At 43.4% G+C, this 20,002-nt stretch overlaps 1 protein-coding gene across 10 annotated transcripts in view; it reads right to left on the bottom strand.

Annotated features, from left to right (window-relative positions):
• Positions 1 to 20,002, bottom strand: part of ELMO1 (engulfment and cell motility 1) — a 521,237-nt gene that overhangs the window by 222,014 nt on the left and 279,221 nt on the right. For all 10 annotated transcript variants that reach the window (XM_032871418.1, XM_032871458.1, XM_032871410.1 and 7 more), the window contains one exon: positions 12,186 to 12,294. In XM_032871418.1, coding sequence (XP_032727309.1) covers positions 12,186 to 12,294 — 109 coding nt within the window. The remainder of the gene's footprint in view (positions 1 to 12,185; positions 12,295 to 20,002) is intronic.

Here is a 20,002-nt window from a genome sequence, read left to right as displayed (position 1 = left end):
TATTTCCCAGAAGCTCCCCCAACGAATCTGATGCACAGCCACATTCAGAAATCACCGGCCCAGGTTATACAAGATAGAAGAGCAAAGGAACCAGTAGATATCTATTAAAAAAAAAAAATGCAAGTCATTCTCCTGATTCTATGGAAAAAAAAAAAAACACAACATGAAATATGCAATTATAAGGCTCAAAATAGCTTCTTCAGGAAAAAAAAAATGATTCACACTTCTAAAGATGCTCAGGCCACAGCTGCAATCTGTTCTTGTGGCCAAACCCTTGGAGAGCCAAATTAAGGGAAGCCACGATGGGCTTGATTGCTGGGATCCAAAGATAGGTCCTGCTCCTTAGAGGCAGGGGGATGACGACCCTCCTGGGCAGCACATAGGTAGCTGGGACTGACCTAAAAGAGGTGACAGCTGACTTTCGAGCCCACAGCAGCCAGCCTGGGAAACCCGGCTCCCTTCAGGTCCAAGCTGCTGGGCGTCCCTGAAGGAGCAGTTCTCTGGCTTCTTTGCACCCACACTCTGGACTGGTTAAAGTCTGCCCCATCTCCCAGATCTAGGGGTGGGTAAGAGACAAGAAGCAAGCCAAGAGCTGTCTGGAATACAATAAATTAGGAAGTCACACAGCTGTGTGTTCTGAAACACAAGATTGAAAATAGATCATTTTTTCCTCTTTGGGGAACATACTGTAGTGTTGATATTTTCTGATTCAAATTTGGACTCAGTAGGCCTTCTCACTAAATTATCCTGAGAAGGAAGAGAAGGGGGAGGACTGAGGAGGCACCCTTTTGTAGAACTCATTCTCACCTTATTAAAGGGAAAAAAAATGCTGCTTGAGAGGTTTTGGGGTAACACAGAAAGTTCATAAAAAATTTAGTGTCATCTGAAAAATATTATTGGAACTGACCCTTAAGCAAATATAAAGCTACTGTATCTACTCAATAAATACTTATTAAGTGCACACTGTACGTAAGGCACTGGGCTACAGCGTAGGATGGAAGATGAATTCCCTCTCAGTCTCCTGCTCAAGGAGCTTACAGTCTGTGAGGAAGACGAGATATTTTAAAAAATGAAAGCAGTGGTTTACAGCATTGCGCAAGAGTGAAGAGTAAAGAGCACAAGCAAATCCCGCAACAGCTAGCTATATCTAACTGCCTGTGTGACCTCGGTCTGTTTAACCTCTCTGAGGGCCCCAGGCCCCTCGTCTGTAAATGGAGATGGTGAAAGGGTTAACAGAGTATTGCCTCAGAGAATCGCCTGCTGTGTAGAAAAAGCATTTAATAAGTGGCAATGTTCATTGTCATTTTAAAAAATAATTTTTTTCTGCTTATCTTTAAATCAGCAAGTGTTTTGGTTGTGGTTTTTTAGGAGAGAGAGAGTGCGTGTCCAGGAGTGGGGGGAGGGGCAGAAGGAGAGGGAGAGAGAGAATCTCAAGCAGGTTCCAGGCTCAGTGCCAATGGCAAGGCTTGATCTCACCAACCTGAGAGCATGACCTGAGCTGAAATCAAGAGTCAGATGCTTAACGGGCTGAGTGATCCAGGCGCCCCATAAATCAGCAAGTGGTATCTGATTGAAATTAAAGTGCCCAGGGCCGGGAGATGCCACTAGCATCTACCTCCTAATCTACTCCAACCACCAGGAAAATCTCTCCATCCAAAGGCCCGGGGTGAAGGATGAAAGGCTGTACAAGGCATCCTAGAGTGTTCTATCCTCTGCTGCTCTCCCAACCACTGGGGACTTCCCCAGGGGCGGGGGTTGGGGGGCACATCTGTGGGAAGTAAGTTAAAGACCAAAGCTGCAAACATGTTTCTGGGTTTTGTGTTTATTTGTGTTTTGTTTTACTCATGTAAGCTTTGATTTTCAAAACCTAACAGGATGCATTTTACCACTATTTCAGTGCAGTCTGGCATCCGGACTGTGGTTCTTTTCATTCCTCTCTCTCCATGGTCTACTTTACTTTACCCTCGATTTGAAACTTTTGGCATTCCACTTCTATTTTCTAATTTGATGCTGCCTTTCCAAATTAATGTTCTACCGCTATGGCATCCTAGGACCTTGAAGCTCATGGCCTGGCACATCACAATGCTACAATAAACGCTGGGGAGGATGAGTAAAGTACCACTTCAGAAAAAAAGGCTGTGGGTCCAAACCCAGGGTACAGAACTAGGGAAAAATGGTTTTACATTTTACACTTTTTGGAGTGAGACTACTCACTTTAATACTAGAATGATGTAGCAGATGAGAAGTGAAAGTACCATTCATGCAAATGGCCTCTTTCATCTACTGGGATCCGGTTCCTTTTATGTCTTTTTTTTTTTTTTTACAATGTTTTAACTTCTATAAGAAGCTGAATGCCCTGAAATCCATAGTTCCTCATATATATAACCATGGATTTTAGGTCAGCCATACCCACAGTGCTATAGAAGAACAGAAGGCAAGGTGGGCACAAATTTCACCAGCACAAACCCCCCGACCTGCGCTGGGTACTGTCAGGTGGCAGCAAGCCCCTCTCAGACGTCCGGGGATGAGTATTCTAAGCCAGGTTCCCGGCGCTGCTCCGTGACAGTGCCTCACCTTGTAGCACCCGAAACCTTCCACCCCACAGCTCCCCTGGGAAGACTCTTGCTAGGCAGGGCTCTTGGCACCTTTTCCTCCAACAGATCACAGGCCAGAGCTGGATCCAATTTAAAACCATTTTATTTCCTTACTTTTCTTCAGATGAGATCTAATTTTTTCCTGTCATAAAAAGTTTTCATGTTTTAATAATACATGTGAATGTGCATCTGTGTGTGCATGGGTGTGTCTGGGTATAGAAAGAAAGAATGATAAAGCAAACACAGAAAATATTAACATGATAGGTAAACCTGGGTGAAAGGTACATATGAATGTGTGCTTTGGACTTTCTTGCAAAAAAATGTTTTTAAAAAAAGGGAATATATTCTTAGGTCCATTCATTTTTCACTGTTCTCCTTATAAGTCCTTCCTTACCAACTGCCCCTCCTTATTCTTCCAAATGAACCCCACAATCCCTCTGTGGGGTTTCCATCTCAGTTTCTGTTGGTAGTCTGGGATGATACATGGGCCAGTGTACTGATTTGGAGGAACTTACGTCTTTATTCCAATATTAATGTTTTCCTTCCAGGAATACAACATTCACTCTTAATCTAAAACTTGTGTATCTTTGTGAAGCCTTGCAGATTTCTTCACGTCGAAATCTGAGATGTTTTCCATTAGGATTCATCTGAAACTGTACATTTATCTGGACACTAAAAAGAATCTTTTCTTCCATTTTATAATTAACTAAATATTGCTGACATGCAGAATGGCAAACAATTTTCTGTTACCCACTATGTAGCTACTCTTCTGAACTATATGAATTCTAACAGCTTTTCTTTCGCTCCTTCAGGAATTTCTAGAGAGATAGTTTTATTGTTTATAATCTAAAATATTTTGTTTCTATCAGTGCACTATACCTCTATTTGTTGCTCTCTTCCAGATCAAGGAGAAAGAATATTGGTGAATATTAGCACTCGACAGCACCCGACTTTTAGTTCCAGCATTTAATGGGAAAACAGTTTCGCTATCACCATTTTAAATATAGTGTTGGCTGCCTTACAGAAGCTTTACAAAAATAATGTTAAGAACATGTCTATTCCATCATCGTTAACAAATATTAAGTGCTATCAAATACTATTTTAGCCTGAACTGAAACTAGCATTTGGATTTACACATTGAGCTTCCTCATGTGAGATGTGCACTCATCTGTCTTCCATTACTGAGCCCCTCTTGCTTCCCTGGGACAAATCTTTGAGCCAAATTCAAGTCTACCACTAGTAAATATGAAGGCCTTTAAAACATGCACTTTAGGGGCACCTGGGTGGCTCAGTGGGTTAAAGCCTCTGCCTTCGGCCTAGGTCATGATCCCAGAGTCCTGGGATCGAGCCCCGCATCCAGCTCTCTGCTCAGCAGGGAATCTGCTTTCCGCCCCCCCTCTCTCTGCCTGCCTCTCTGCCTACTTGTGATCTCTGTCTATCAAATAGATAAATAAATAAAATGCACTTTGCAAACCTTCATAATCCATTTCAGTTATAATTTTTATTTGTCTTTGTTTTCACCACTTATTTATTTTAAAATTATCTCTATACTTTACAATAAACCACCTCAACTTCGAGGGAAACAGGGCCAGGAATTAAAGAAAAAACAAGTATTCTACAACAGGAGGAAGTATAATAAAAGAGGCAGAGATAAAGTGCTACAGGAATTCTGAGAAGGATGTCCTCCTCAGCAGGAACTCAGAGGAGGAATCAGAATGGTCATGTGATGTTTGAGATGAAGCTGGTGGAAAAGTAATTCTACATGGTGAGAGGGAAGACAAGTGGGCATCTGTGTTTTTTTCAACAGGTCTGTGTCTGTCTCTTCATGAGATTCGGCAAACCTACCAGGCTCACCTCTCAATCTAGAATATCAGAGACAGGCTCATCTGTCAATCTGGAACCTCAAAGACAAAAGAAATGGATGCTGGTTGCTCCCAGCTACATGTCTTCTCAGAAACAAGGTAACAAAGAGCAAGTGCTAAAAACTGCCTGTGATAAATATGAATTGTTTCCATCCACTTGTAAAGGAGATGTACTTGAGATATTCTTTTAAACAGCTAAGTTTAATTTCTCTCAGCAATCACTTTCTATGGAGATAAGTATTACCTCGTGATTTTGGAAGGATCAACAAGTACTATCTCCTGAAACACCAGCCAATCACCGCAGAACTTCAAATTCTTAAGTCACGGAGCTGACTTTGCTACAGGAATAGATAGATCTCAGGGTCTCTAAATCTGTGCGAATTTTGGTTGTTATCTCCTTCACAAATAGGGCATTTTACAGTTAACAAAACACTTTAACCCGTATTTCTTCATCTAATTCTGAGATGAGAATGCTCATGATGATGGTGGTGGTGATGGGGAGGATGATGACGATATCCCCAGGTTACCAATGGGAGACTAAGGAATGGCGAACTGTCTTGACAAAAGCCCTTACTTGTATCAGCTGTGCCAGTTATCAAGTGCTTCTGATTCTGAACGCAAGAACTGTACATTAGGTCCTCCTGCCTTGTGACACCATTACGAATCCTGATAACAGTTCTATAATTATCATAAATACTACGCTCAATGGACTTTTATACTCTCTCCTTTGACATTTTTAATTTGGGCCCAAAGTGGATACAACTTTCTCAATATAGGCTCAGACCACGAACATTTTTAAAATTAATTAATTATTAAATAATTAATTAATTAGGTTTGTTTTTATGTTAAATTTAACGTTGAAGTATAATATGAAAATAGACATCAAAAACGAAGATTCAAGGCTGAGACGAGATCTGACAGGCTCCAACTCTCCATGGAGCATGGGTATAAGCTGTTATTAAAGGGGGGGGTGGGGAGGGCCCTAAAGAGGCTTAATTGTTCAATCTACTTTTCTTGAGTTTTCTGTAGCCAGAATGTTCTAAGAGTGAAAGTGATGGATGGTACTTCTCTAAGTATGAAAACACCAATGTCCCAGAGTTAAGTGTCTATTCTAATTGCTGCTCTACTCCAAAGAGTTCTTTCAGATTGCTCATCTGTGTTATTTTTACTTGCTAAAGCAGAGGTGTCTGGGTGATGAATTATACAAGGTGCTTCACTCAGCACCACTGGTGTGTTATAATAAATATCGCCACTGAAAGACAAAGTAAAGAAATGCTGAGTATTTTCATAGCGTGTGATGTAGATTTTATTCTTGTTTTTTCAAAACAAGGAAGTAGCTCTTAAATTTTAATCTAATTATATATGGTCAAATAGGTGAAGATGGCAAAATTGTTTCAGGGAAACATGAAAACTTTAATCACAAATGTATGTCCATTCTGCCCTTCAAAATACACTTGAGAATAACCCACATACAGAAGCATAATTGAAGAAGTGAAAAATAGACATCGGCTAAAAGGAAAGCAAGGTAGTGGAGCCCTAGCATCTTAGTGATGAGAAATGAAATACATTATAATCAAAACTCAATTACCATTTTTCTGCAACATCTGATATTGCTACATTAATAAAAAATACTAATGCAGTCCCCAATTCCCAGTAAAGGCAAAATGACAGAGGGCTGTAATCGGGCTTCAATTTGCTATAGTTTTCTGCTGCAGTAGGGAAATGCAGAAGAGAGTTTTCCAAGTATAGGGAAAGAATTAAGGGCTGCAAGTAGCTGTTTTCCCCATATGAACAGAACCTCAATTTTCTTTAGCTACCTATCATCCTGTGGTCATATATTCAAGGAAGGCTGGTTCGGGGCACCTGGGTGGCTCAATTGGTGAAGGCTGTGCCTTCAACTCAGGTCATGATCTTGGGGTCCCAGGTTGGAGCCCTACATTGGGCTCCCTTCTCAGGGGGAGTCTGCTTCTCCCTCTCACTCTGTTCCTCCCCCTGCTCATGTTCTCTCGCTTGCTTACTCTCTCTCGAATAAACAAAGAACGTCTTAAAAAAAAAAAAAAAGGAATTTGATTTCATGCTCAGTCTAAGGAATAGCTAATGTTGGTCCTATTCCCCTTACCAAGACTCAGTTAGGCATAGGCACAAGCCATGGTGTTTGCCAATGAGACATTAGATAAAGTTTGCTGAAGGACTTTTGGAAACTTTTCTAGACATCTAAAAGAGAATCACTAGAATATACAGCTTCTTGTTCCTCTGGACCATGTGATGATGGCCGCCATACTGCTATCTGCCTGAGGACAAATTTTGTACATCAAGGATGGCAGAACCAAAAGGTAGAAAGAACTTGGGTCCTTGATGATATTCCTGAACAGTTAAATTAATCAACTCTAGGACTTACTCAACTCTGCAGTTATGATATTCAATAAAGCTTCTTCCTATATCAGCCATTTTGAGTTGGGATTTCTATTACTTGCAGCTGAAAGCTTCCTAACTATTGTCCTGGCTGGGCTGGGACTAGAGTGAGGTCAGCTTGTCCCTGGTCCTTGCCCCATACATTATCACACTCACATGTTCTTGTCATAACCAGAAGACATAATCTAATTCTAGAATTTTATGCCCAGGACTAGGGCATTTCTTATTAAAAATCTTCCTATTGATTCCCATTGCCTGTAAAGTCCAAACTCCTCCACGTGGCGAATCTTTATGATTTAACTCTTGCTTTTTCTGTCAGCATCTCTTCCATTTCTTTGCTCCCTTGAGCCATCTGCTTTAGCCACATGGAACCAGAATTCTCTGAACCTCCAAGTCTTTTCATTTACACCTCACTGCCTGGAATTTTTAACAGCGGCTACCCACCATACACATATCTGTGCTTACCTGGTTATTCTTTCCATCTCTTGAGTATCTCCATTTCTGTGTCACACCTCCCAAGACTCTCCTTTCTTTAGTCTGTCCAACTTCCCATGAGCAGAAAGAACCAACCACTGCCTTCTAGTGACGCCAATGTAACTTAAACATAATGTTCCAAATGACAATGCATTTTCTCATTATTTGTTTATGTGAAGGACTCTCCAGTCAGCATGTAGGCTGCTTGAGGACAGAGTGTGTTTTCTAAGTCCACATCACCAGAGATTAGATCCTGACTCATAGAGAACAGCCCTGTAGATACTGAATGAACGGGAGACAAAAAGAAATATCCTAGCTCCACTTGATATTGGAAGATAACTGCCTGAGGGGCTACAAAACCAAAAGATAAGTAATTAACTTATCGTGTCAGAAATCAAGTTTTCCTTTTATCCTTCAACAACTTACTATGGATTTAGGGACAGGGCTGTAATAACACAAACAATAGTCACCATTTTTTAGCCCTAGTTAAGAGCCAGGGATCGGCCTAAGGACTTCACACTATAGTGAGTATCTTTGCATTTGTCTGTGATATGCCTCCCTTCTTCTGTCAGTGCACCACCTCCCACCTCCCGACACCCTGACCCACCACACACACCCCCAAATAAACCTCTTCTTCTGAAGTCTCGCTCTTCCCTCTGCTTCAATTCTGTTCTTCTAACTGGGGTTTCCAATTGCACTACCCACGCCATGGGGATCTGTGACCACACCCAGGTCCATAAGGATTCTTCTTTGTGATCTTTAAAATTGAAACTGAGGGAAAACAAGCACCTTGCTCTCAAAAGTGCCTCATGGATGAAGCAGATTACAAGGAATAATTTTAGTCAGAATGGAAAGAGTGAAAAGATGAGCGTCATTGTTCCAGATCCTGGTTCCAGCTGTTACTTAAGTCAGAACATTCTCCTACCATCACTGAAGCCGCGGTCCACTTGTGGAAAGCAAAATGCTATCACTTGCAAAGAAACCTTCTATCCTGCAACAGAAGCAGTGCCCATTATCTCACTGAATCCTCCCGACAACTATGTGCAGCAGGGATTATCTTTATTTTAGAGATAAGGAACCAGAAGCTCAGAACAGACCCGAAACATGCCCAAGGCATCCAATTAGGTAGTTGATCTGTGATTCAAAGATGGGTCATTCCGGTGCCAACATGCAACCACTCCGCTTTTCTGCTTCTTTCTACACTATTCTTTAGGCTTCCTGAACACTGATTGGAGCTCAGTGACCCCAGACAACATCCAGTAAGTGTAAGTCTTCTCTTCATTAATAAACATAGATGTTATTGATCTTGATTAACTCCCAGGGGTGTAACAGGTTTCAATTAAGTAACCTTGATAAAGCGCTCTAAGCATATAAATTATCAGATGCTATTTTTTATGCCACACTATGAAACATTCACCTCTTGCAGTGTTAATAATTGGGAAGCAGAAATTGAGTTCTTTTTAAGAAGTAGTCTTAAAAACACTGTGCATAAATATTTGGTATCAGTAATTTAATTGAATGTTAATATGCTTGCTTTGGACACCAAAAGATAACCGGTATTTCCAGAAGTGGGTTTCCTCAAAAGACTATAAGTTAAAGCAAAAGACAAAGCATTTGTAGAAAATTGAATCTTTCTACGTTTGTATATGTCCTTTTTCTCAGTTAGATTTTTAATTGGTATTTCTTTGATCTCCACACTTGCTTATAGATCTAGCACAACCGTGATCTCAGGGGTCAATTATTGACATGAATCTGAGAAGAACCATGAACTTAGAAGCAGAAAAACAGGCACAGTTAAACCAAAGGAAGATGGATTTGTATGTGAAACCAATTTTCCTCAGAAGAAAAACAGATACTTCCCTCAACATCAGGGTGTACTCAGATTTGTTTTCCATATTAGTAACTTATTTAATATGGCAGTGGGCAAAAGGCAATCCATTAAAAAGCAATTTTCCTCTTACCACAAGGTGTTTTATCATTCGATGTCTAGCACTCAATCAGAATGTGGCAATCCTTTAATATTTTATGAGCAGAGAACAACTCATTTGGGCATGTAGACTCTAGAAACGTGGAGTCCTCTGTAATCCTTGCAAAATGTCCAGAATGACCTTTGCAGTGCAAGCAATAGGCCAACCTGAAAACTCAAACTATCAAAACACTGGAAAAATTATGCCTTAGAATAGATAATGGGCATTTAAAATAAATATGCCATCACTTATAACTAATAGTAGAAGATATTAGTCCCAAATCATTCTTACACTTTCTCAAGTGCAAGTTTATTGGGGACAGGGACCGTATCTGATTGACCTTTGTATCTGCGATGCCCATCATAACCTCTGGCACACTGTAAGTGATCAATAGATTTTTATTAAACAGATGAATGCATACATCTGTCATCTTGGACAAAGGGAGCTTGCCATGAGTATGCCAGGCCCTAGGTGACCAAGGCCAACCTCACTGCCGAGATGGGCCTGACCAGGTACTAAATGATCTGTAGCAGAAGGCTGGAACCTTCTCTGCAGCAGAAGGTGAGATATGGAATAATCTACGGTGCAAGCACGGCATATGGGATACCCCCAGAGATCCCCAAAGTATTCCCACTCCTCATCTCAGCCCCTAGGAATGAGGTTCTGTCCTGTTCCTGGTTTCATACCAGGTTCTCAACAGTCTGGAAGGGTGGCTCTGTACCTGCCAGGGGTCATTCCCTATTCTGCACCCACCCTCCCTCCTGCGAAGCACAGAGCTGCCACTCACCTGAGCAGCACTGTCTGCTCAGACTCCTGTCACCACAGCTTCCCCATCCCCCTGTCCACCAAATAGGGTCCCCTGACATGGATGAGAGTCTGAATCAGATCCACATTTGTCCTGCCCACACACAGCCTAGAACTTGGCCCTCTTTTCTGAGTTAGTCTCCCTAGGCTGAATATGATCTGTTCCCTGGGTCCTTATCTGTGACAAGCCAAAATGAACACAGGTCCTCAAATACTACCAGTCTACCTCTGGGGGAAATGTGGAGGTGTAGGAGCACAGCGAAGTCTGTGAGTACATTACCCAAGGACACGAAGGTCCTACGTGGCAGAGACAGAACCCAGCTGCCCTTTAGTCCCAGCATCCTCCCTCGGCTCCTCCATCTCTGTTCTGTGTTAACCTGTAGCATCCTAGATACATGTCGGCTGGGCAAAGGAAAAGAGCAGAGGCTGGGTATAATGGTAAAGCATGAAAGAATCCACCTCCTGCTGCCATCAAGATGAAAACTGATAGCCCAAAGCAGGCCACAGGGAGGGGGGCAACATGGGGAAAAAAACAAAACAAAGCAAAGACAGGACAAGGTCCTGTCAGGACCTTGCCAGGTAGAGCATGACTGCAGTCCAGCTTCTGAAAACCTTAGGTGCTCTTGTAACGCTTCTCAGCAAGTGACTTCCTGTAGCGCCCCCCCCCATAAAATCAACCCAAACACGAAACAGTCACAGTCATCAGACTGAGGAATTCTGTAGGATCTGCCTGATTCAGGACTTTAATCCTTCAACCGAATAAACAGTAAGCTCGGAGGCAGGCATAAATCTCAACAAGTTAGTCTGATGCAGAGCAGGAGGGGGGCGGGGTCAAGGATCCAGGTAAATGGAGATGTTAACCTCGGTGATCCGTGAACCAGAGCGGACTGACACAGACCTCTCTCAGATCAGGCTGCTACTCTTTCCATGCCGAGATGCCCTAATTTGGGCTCCCAAGGAATGAACTTCCATGGCAGTTCCATGTTGGCTTATCTTCTTCTCCCCATTCACCTGCCCTGGAGGAGGGTAACAGTTGGCTGTGCTTGGACAAACAGACTCAAATTCTTAGCATTTCCTCACAGCGTTCTCCATTTCCTTGTTTACCTGAGCAGTACCTGGAGTCAGTTCTTACAATGTAGGTGAAGCACGACCCCCTTTCCAACAATCATCGGATTCCTTTCCATTTATCATTTCAGACCATTATTTTAAGCTCTCAAGCAGGTAACTGAATATCTATGCCTTCACCACATTACCATACACCCAACATCTCTCACCCAATGTCCTTCTCTGGCGCCCAAGTGATTAAGCCTACAAGGGAAGATGTGTACATGCGTCAGCTGTGGAGATGTTGGAGGGGAGGGAAGTCAGCCACTTTAAGGAGGTTTGGTGCTGACAGTGACTGCAGGCCAGGTTAAATCCGATGCATCCTAACAGGTTCAACCCAAATTCTACCAATGAACAAAAGGCAGGAATATCATTATGCCCTCTTTTTTTCTGGGGGTCCCCTCCTAAATTTTATAATAAAAGTAAGAAACAGAGCAATAAGCTTATTTTTGACCACATTTCTCATGATCAACTACCCATTTTCTTCTATAATGCCTTCTTGCTTAGAGAAAGCATTCTAAGCAAGTGAGATCCTGGGAGCAAGAGGATCTTATTAAGGTATTCAATTTCTCTTCGTAGAGAAAAATGGTTTCAAAAGAAAGAAGAGAAAATGATCCTCTGATAGGTTAAAAAATTGGATTTTTTTAAAAGCAGCCATAGATCTCTTTCCTTAACAGATTACTAAGCACAGGGCTGTTTTTAACATATTCTCACGTTTATAATATCGGAAATTTAGTCATATTACCTGCCAATTTCCCCATTCTTGTAGATTTAAAGAACGGTTATTCCCAGAACAAATATGCAGAAATACACACATGGAAACCTGAACCAAAGAATGCTGGGTCCACGGGGATGCCCAGGCATAGCTCGCCAGCCCCTCGGGAATTCTTCGTGTAGGTCCAGGCACAGCCCCGGAAGTGGGGTGCCTGCCAAGCATCAGGCCCATGCGGGAACCAGGTGTTACTTACGCAGCTCGCCCACTTTCAGGATCTCACACAGCATCTTGGTCAGCTCTATACTACTGCGGCCAAACGGACACTCATGCTTGTCTTCCCGGCTACTATTCTCAAGCACAATCTGCAAGAGGAAAGAACAAACAGGTCGGAAAGGGAAATCAGTTTGTGGAACATGTCAAAAATGTTGACTCTGTGGTAACAGAGAAACAGAGCCACTTCAGATTACCAGACTAAGGCTTGGGGCCAAAACAAAATTGTACTCCACTTATATTCTCAGTATACAGCGCCTAAAACTCTCACGTTTTCCAAATATCCTAAAACTTTCCATCCTCTAAGAGGGTTATTTTGCTTGTTGGTTTACACTTACACAGAAGTGCCTATGGATGGAGAGTTTTTCAAAACAGGACAATAAAGACCATTTACTGAAGTGGTAAGACTGCTCTCTTTCCCCCAGTCACAACTTCCCTTTCCTGGGGGGTAGCAGCTCTTCTGCGCCCTCAACTCCCACATTTTTTTGTCACACATCTCCCACAGAGTTTCTGTGTTCTTACAAGATCTCACCCCTGGCATTAGTTTGAAATTTTTGTTTGTCTGAAAGAGAGAGAGACAGAGAAAGACAGAGCGAGTGAGTGGGGGTGTGAGGGGCAGAGGGAGGAAGGATCTTAAGCAGTCTCCACGCCCAGCTCAGAGTCCAACACAGGGCTCACTATCACCACCCCGAGATCATGATCTGAGCCAAAATCAAGAGTCAGACACTTAAGTGACTGAGCCACCCAGGGGCCCCAATCCTCCATGTTAACTAACTGGAGCATGCCTAAGGGACACGTGACACAAAGAGAACCAATCAGAGTTCCTCCCTGAGACTTATCCTACAAAAAGGGAAAATAAAATGGCCCAACTGTGCAGACAGTACCCAAGAGCTACGAGTGCAGGAGCTATCCGAATGCGAGCTTGCAATTAAAAAAAAGAAAGAAAGAAAGAAAGAAAGAAAAGCAAGCCCACGTGCAAAGGAAAGCAGAGAGGAGAGGCAGCGGGAGCCTTGGCAGCGCTCCAAGTGGCTGGAGTGGCTGGTCCCACTTGTTCCTAGAGCAAAGCTCTTACTTGCTCAACCCTTCCCCCGAAAACTGTTCGGCTGGTCCGGTAACTTCTCCTCTACCCTTAAGATAGTTTGAGATTTTCCCACCACAATTAAGGGAGCCATTGTACACGTGGATTAAACAAAAGTAAAACAATAAAACTCTGTTTTAAAGACACTGAACTTCAAAATCAGATGGCGACAAAAGGAAAAACCAGCTTCCACTGAGGAAGACAGATGAAACCATAGAAAATTACAGTTTATCACAAGTCCTGTGAAAAAGAAATTTAACTCACTGAGGTGCTAAAGGGCAAGGGGGAAGGCCTGGGGAGGAGAGTTTTGATAACCAAGTGACTGCTGGAAATCGAGGATGCAAAAGAGAGTGCCATGTCAAGGTCCAGGAGGAAGAAGGTTCCAGGTATAGGGATCAAGGACAGTGCCCCTGAGCTGAGTAGGACGTGTGAGGGACAGGCCAGCACACTGCCCAGTCTATAACGCAAAGGAGCCTGGGGTGGTGCAGGGCAGCACTTGGGGCTCCAAGAGCCTGAAGGGGAGAGCAGAGGTGAGCCAGAGCCCCTGCCCCAGGACTGCGTGGGTTATCATTCTAAGACCTTGAGACGCTAACCATGAGGTTTAGGCAGGCAAGTAACATGAATGACACAGCCTGATTTGTTTTGAAAAGATCTATGAGTACAGAGAACAGAGAACAGGGAGGAAGAAAGAAAGGAGAGCCTGGGCAGCATCCCTGGCAGAGATGAGGGCGGCTCAGAGAGGGCCTGCCTGGGGCATCTAGTGTGTGGTCACAGAAAGGTAAGACATAGAGGCAGACAAGGAATGATGAGGACAAGGAGGGGAAGGCTTTTAGAAAAGTGAGAGAAAAGAAAGAATACTTGGAAGGAGAGAAGAAAAGAGGGAAGAAAGAAAACTACACAGAAGTGCTATCTTATTGATATGGACAGGGTTCCCAACAGCATGGTGGTGTGAGGGAGCTGAGTATCATCTGCATTGTTTAAAACCAAAGGAGGAGGATCCTAACAAAAATGTGCTCCAACCATTTTCCGCACAAACAGTGTAACACACGTCTATACATATGTTACTATATGCACTCACAGTACCCCAGGAACACATTAACTGTTTGAGGCTATTTCTGCCAGCACTGCATTAACACCGAGCACGGTTTGCTCATTCAATCTCCTCTTCCACTTCCGCCATGAGCAGTTTTCACAGCCGTCCCCATTACCCCTTTACCCCCTCATCATGGTCCAAGAAGTTGATGAACCATCCCATTTTGTAAGACTTTTCAACCATGTGGAACATATGCTCACATAAATAATTATGTCTTGAATATCACCAGGAACATAACCTTATTGTCCTTGGGATTTACAATAAAAAAAATTCTCCTTGCGGTCTTTTTATGGAACGCATGTTATGAGTGGATTGTTTTTTCTCTGAGAAAGCTGAATGTAAACTCCAACTAAATCCCTTCTCCAGCCGAGCAAGGAAGGACCAGTGTGAGAGGCTTTGAAAGGCTTGTTTCCTCTTCACTGTCTCTTCCGGGCAAGCTGCCTGAGCACGAAGACTCATGAGGTTGAGCCTGAATCACCCTCTTCCTTCTAGGGGAATTCTTCCTAGTTCTAACCAGGAATTCCAGTTCAAGAAAGCAGGAGGGGAGAACAACTCCATTCCCATCAATCAGGGAATCTTTCCCTTTTAAAAATGTTGTATCTGGAACAGCTACCCCATATATCAAGGCGCAAATCCAAATCTCCTGATGGCGGGGGAATGAATGGAAACAATGGAGCAAGAAGAAGACTGAACATAAAGAGAAGACAGAAGACAGGTAGCTTTCAGCCAGCAACCAGCTCCCACTGAGGACATTCCCCTGCATTTCACATTAACACTCTATTAACATTTCATGAGCACATCAATATTTAATGAGGATGTGATCTGCATACACCGTAGATAGAATTACTGCAGCCAATAAACGTTCCGGAAACATTTCCAAGGCACTGTTTATTAGCAGGCACTAAATTAAGGAGTAATTTAAGCAATCAATATGGAAATCAGCTCTGAGAAGCCCTTCTCTTTACTCTTTAACGTACCATCCATCTTACCATATTTACCCTCCTAAAGAAAAACAAACCCTCCTTCTTGAGCGGTGTCTTTAAACAAGGCGGACACAAGTCTTTAAAGTTACCTGTGTGGATTTTAAGGTCTACATTCCTGCAAAAGAGACTATGATTATGAACCTTACTAATAAGGTATTACTAGAGTGAGAGAGAATTCTTAAACGAGATGGTAGCTTTTTTGCTTTAAAATTAACACGCTGATCTATCTGTAGTCAATTTCAACATTCTGGTATTAACCATGTTCACGGGTGGCATTTTGAAAAGTTCCATGTGAAAATATCAAGGCATATTTTCCCATCTTCATTTTTTCCTCACTCTTTAGTTTTAAGAACAAACATACTTGAACAGAAACCATTGATGGATGAAGCACAAAAACCTGCTATTATCACTCATCTTAGAATATGCCATACCCCAGAAGAAGTTATAACCAGCTGCATGTCTTATGAAATAAAACACTGGATACTGGTGCCATATTAAGTACAAAATCTGTTTTAAATACTCTCTGATTTGCAGGGTATATTTATATAACTTCTATTAACTGATCCCCAACAAAGTCCAAATGCTTGATAAGTCAGGCATTACTATTATTCTCTTTAAAATGTGGGCACAAGAGGAAGAGTAGACTTACTTGTATCACACATTGACCTAGCCTAGGTCATTCATGGAATTTCATTGTTATGTCCTCAATTTCCAAATCTCTTCCTGTGAAGATGTCCTTCCCATACCATATTGTCATAAAATTCAATGGATTTCATGACTAAAGAAGCTAAGGAACTTTGATCAATTTCTTCTATCTCATTGAAGTGGGTCTATAAATCCCAGTTCCTCCTAGACAAAAGTACAAGGTTCTCTCTTATCTCATTCATCCCGTGAAGATCAGTAACAATTGCTTAAGGTGAGTGACCCAATGCTGCATGGGGTAGCCCACAGGGTGTCCCTCCCTAAATTCTGAGTACCCCTCTGAGTGCTCTGCATTTCTTCTTCTCCACCGGTTCAGATGACCAACCTATTTGGCTTGGATGTTGATAGGCCAACTACAAGGCCAGCTACACGTTGGCACTCAACCCTTCTCTGACTCCTGGGGCCACCCTCAGCATCACATGGCTGACTTCTTCATCTGCTTGTCCCTGACATGTGTTCCTCCGCATTCTGTTGAGCTCTCCTCTTCCAGGGCAAGCCCAATCCATTCTGTCTTCCCTGTGGCCAGCCCTGGGCTGAGAGCCTTGAGAGCCTCTTCCACTGCCTCTCACCCAGGAAGCCTTCCTTCACATGCTGCTTTGACTCTCAGAGTCAGATCAAGCCTAGAGGTCTCTTCACAGGCCACCAAAGACATTGTGTGAACTTCTACTGTGTTCTCTCCAAGAGAAGGAACTGTCCGTCTTGCTCCACTTCCAAGCATAGCTCAGCATAGCTGCTAGGACAAGCATCGAACTGAGAGCACCTGGGCAAAACTAGTTTCACGTGCACAAAGCACCCCACCTCTTTGTGAGCTACACAGAAGTTTCAGAGAGCTCACTTCCTAGGACCGTGGTGCAAATTGAATCAGAAAACAAAGGCAAAATGCCTAAACCAGACTTGACCTACTTGGGGTTTATGATCTCTTCACCACCCTCCCTCTTCTTATTCCTGTGTGACCCCGAGGCCGACATCCACACAAGGCTTTCACCAGCAACTAAACCAAAATCATGACTGCAGGGACACTGGCCCTCTGGGGGCCACTGGTAAGCAAGCCAGAGGCTCTCACGTTGTTTCAGCAGGAGAACCACATAAATAAAGAAGGGTCCTCACTTGCCTACACCAAAACTGCAGACAGGAAGCCCCTGTGCTCATGTTCAAGTGGGAGTCTTCCCGGGAATACATGTTGGTTCAAGTGCAGGAATGAGCAAGGAGCCTGAAGAACCAGTCACGGTCCGCCGATGTGGGCAACAAGTCCCAATACGAAACCATTACGGCCACCACGGGACACTTGTCCTCAGAGTCCTGTAAACCTTACAGGTCTGTTAAAACCTGTTTCCTGACCCACCAGAGGAAACGCCAATCTTCTCCTATAGTAAACCAAATAAACTAACAAACAAACAAAACCTTCCGTGAGGTTCCCTCTGCAACACAGAAATAACTTGTGTTATACCAGGATCCCAAACACCCCAAAAGTAAGCGTTAGCCCTTAGATCACATCACCAAGACCAAGACTTCTCCTGAGGTCAAAGTGTAAGCCAAGCTTGGGGTCCTCTCCCAGCAGCTTTGGGGCCACGAGGGAACATTTCTCCTCTGTTCCCCCTTGGTACTAATGGGACCAAGTGCTAATGGTGATTGGTCCCAGAAAGCCAGGGAGAAGCACTAGAAAGTACACTGAGTGGCCTCAAGGGACTTGCGCAAGAGCTTAATTGTGATCATGAATTTTGAGCAAGCCCATAAAATCAAACAAACACGCCAAAAACTAATAAGATGATTTCAAATGTGCAGAGAACAAGGAACATTACAATCCTAGAAACTATGCCAAGCAGGAAAACGAACTAGAGCAATCAGAATCCCAGCTGCTCAGCCACCTGATCCACTATCGCCATTCTACAGCTAAGGGAAGCGAGGCCCCAGAGGGAGGGAACCTAAAGGAGACAGCTTTAAAGGTGCAGACAAGAGGGCACAGAAACTCAAACAACAGCTGCCATTCACCCAGGGCACTAGCTTCCCAGGCCTCGTTCCAAGTACTTTTACGGATTGTCTCATTTAAGGGACACGTCCTACTGCGTGACAGAAATACTGTACCATCCCACTTGACAGATGGACAAACTGAGGCAAATTTGCCCGAGATCACACACCACGGAAAGAAACCCCACAGAGGAACTTCGGTGACCTCACACAAGAGCACGCAGTCCTGCTTACCGATTCCCATGGCGACACACTCTACCTGTTCCTACTGAGAAGGGGGACGGTGAAACAGTAGCAAAGTTTTGATCAGGGGAGTCCTCACCATGGTAACAGAGGAGCAGACAGCACTGCGGCTCCATACAGAAATGATTTTCCTGGATCACCTTCTAACAGAGGTGGTGACTTGATGCACATTCCTTAACCTTAATCTCGGTTTTCTCCTATAAAAATGGGGACAGGAACACCTACCCATGAGGGGTGTACAGATGAATGAAAAAAAAAAAAGTGGAGGTAAAGACCTCTCAGTGCCTGAGACTTCTTCAGTGATGGAGATGATCGATCCGCTATTGCTATAAATAATTACATGAGCTCGTGCCAGGGTATTATTCTTTGCTTTACTGAAATATTCTTATAATTCTAGGGCAAAGCTGTTGAAGAAAAAAAAAAAACACAACAGAAAACAAAACTGTTACAGAGATTATTAATCTTGCTTTTTGGCAAAAGGAGTTGGGTGGAATTAATATTATTTCTGACTTAGATGGATTTCCTAAGGTTCTTTCAGCCTCTCTTTAGAACAGTGGTTCTCAAACTTGAGTAGGCATCTGAATCGCAGGAAGGCTTGCCAGACGCAGACCGGGGGGCTGCTCCCTCAGAGCTGGATTCGGCAGGTCTGAGGTGGAATTGGACAAAATATGCAGGCAAGTATACCAAAGCATAGATCCCTCTGAAACACTGGAGAGACCGAGGGAAGGTGTGTTACAAAGCATTACAAAGAACATTTCTAAAATTATTTTTAGCAGCATACTCTTAAAAAAAGAAAAAGCCTCCATCTATGCATCTCCCAATGGCATATACAGAAGTTGGGGGAGGAAGAAATAAATCTGATAATAAAGCAATCCATGGTATGTCCAGGGCTGAAGGGCAGGCCTCAAGGCCGTTGGACAAGGCCAATGACACCAAGCAGCTGCAGCGGAATGACTGAGTCAAGACTGTGACTAGGATGCAGAACCCCCAGGGCAGAGTGTGCAAAAACTTCAAGAGCTCTTGCCAAGGGCAGAAGAACAATGCATCCCAGGAAAAGGAGAAAAAGAATGTATAAGAGGTCAGATTAGTGAAGAGAACAAAGTAGAAAGCACACACCGGGAACCGAGATAAATAACAATCTGGACAAATGAGAAGAATGGTATAAAAACCAGCTAATGAGGTGAAATCCTTCCAGAATAAAATTAGGCAATTGCGCATACAGAGGCATAATAAAAGCCATAAATATAAAATGGCAAGGAATTGACATGGTAATGGTGTAGTAATTAAAGCCTGGAGGTTCATAATAGATCTCCAATTGAACATTTATCAACCAAAAAGAAGCGCTGCCCGCACTTTGATATAGTGAAACCGACCCAGGACGTGTGAGACACACCAAGCACTCAGAGCCACACTCAGCTGGGGGAGTCCTCCCGCCCAGTATGGAGCTGGGTGGCACCAGGAGGGAAAGAGTCAGCAAAAGCAGGGATGACATAAGTTTATGCCCGCGTAGGGACCCCAGCATCACCGAAGGAAGCTGAGACATCAGCTCTGCGGACTCTTCCAAAGGCCAGCAGAGAGCCAGAACAATGCCCCTGCGGGTGCCTGCATCACAGAAACCCAACTAGAAGACCTCCTCTCAGACCAGGACACGTGCTCCTGGGCCAGGGATGGTGCATGAGTGGCAGGCACCTGCAGGCATTGCTGCTTGCTTGCAGAGGGAACATCTTGCTTATTGA

This window comes from Lontra canadensis, unplaced genomic scaffold (genome assembly GCF_010015895.1).
Source record: "Lontra canadensis isolate GAN:19392208 unplaced genomic scaffold, GSC_riverotter_1.0 scaffold2, whole genome shotgun sequence".
In the NCBI taxonomy this organism is placed as follows: domain Eukaryota; kingdom Metazoa; phylum Chordata; class Mammalia; order Carnivora; family Mustelidae; genus Lontra; species Lontra canadensis.
This window is presented reverse-complemented; position numbering and strand designations above follow the sequence as displayed.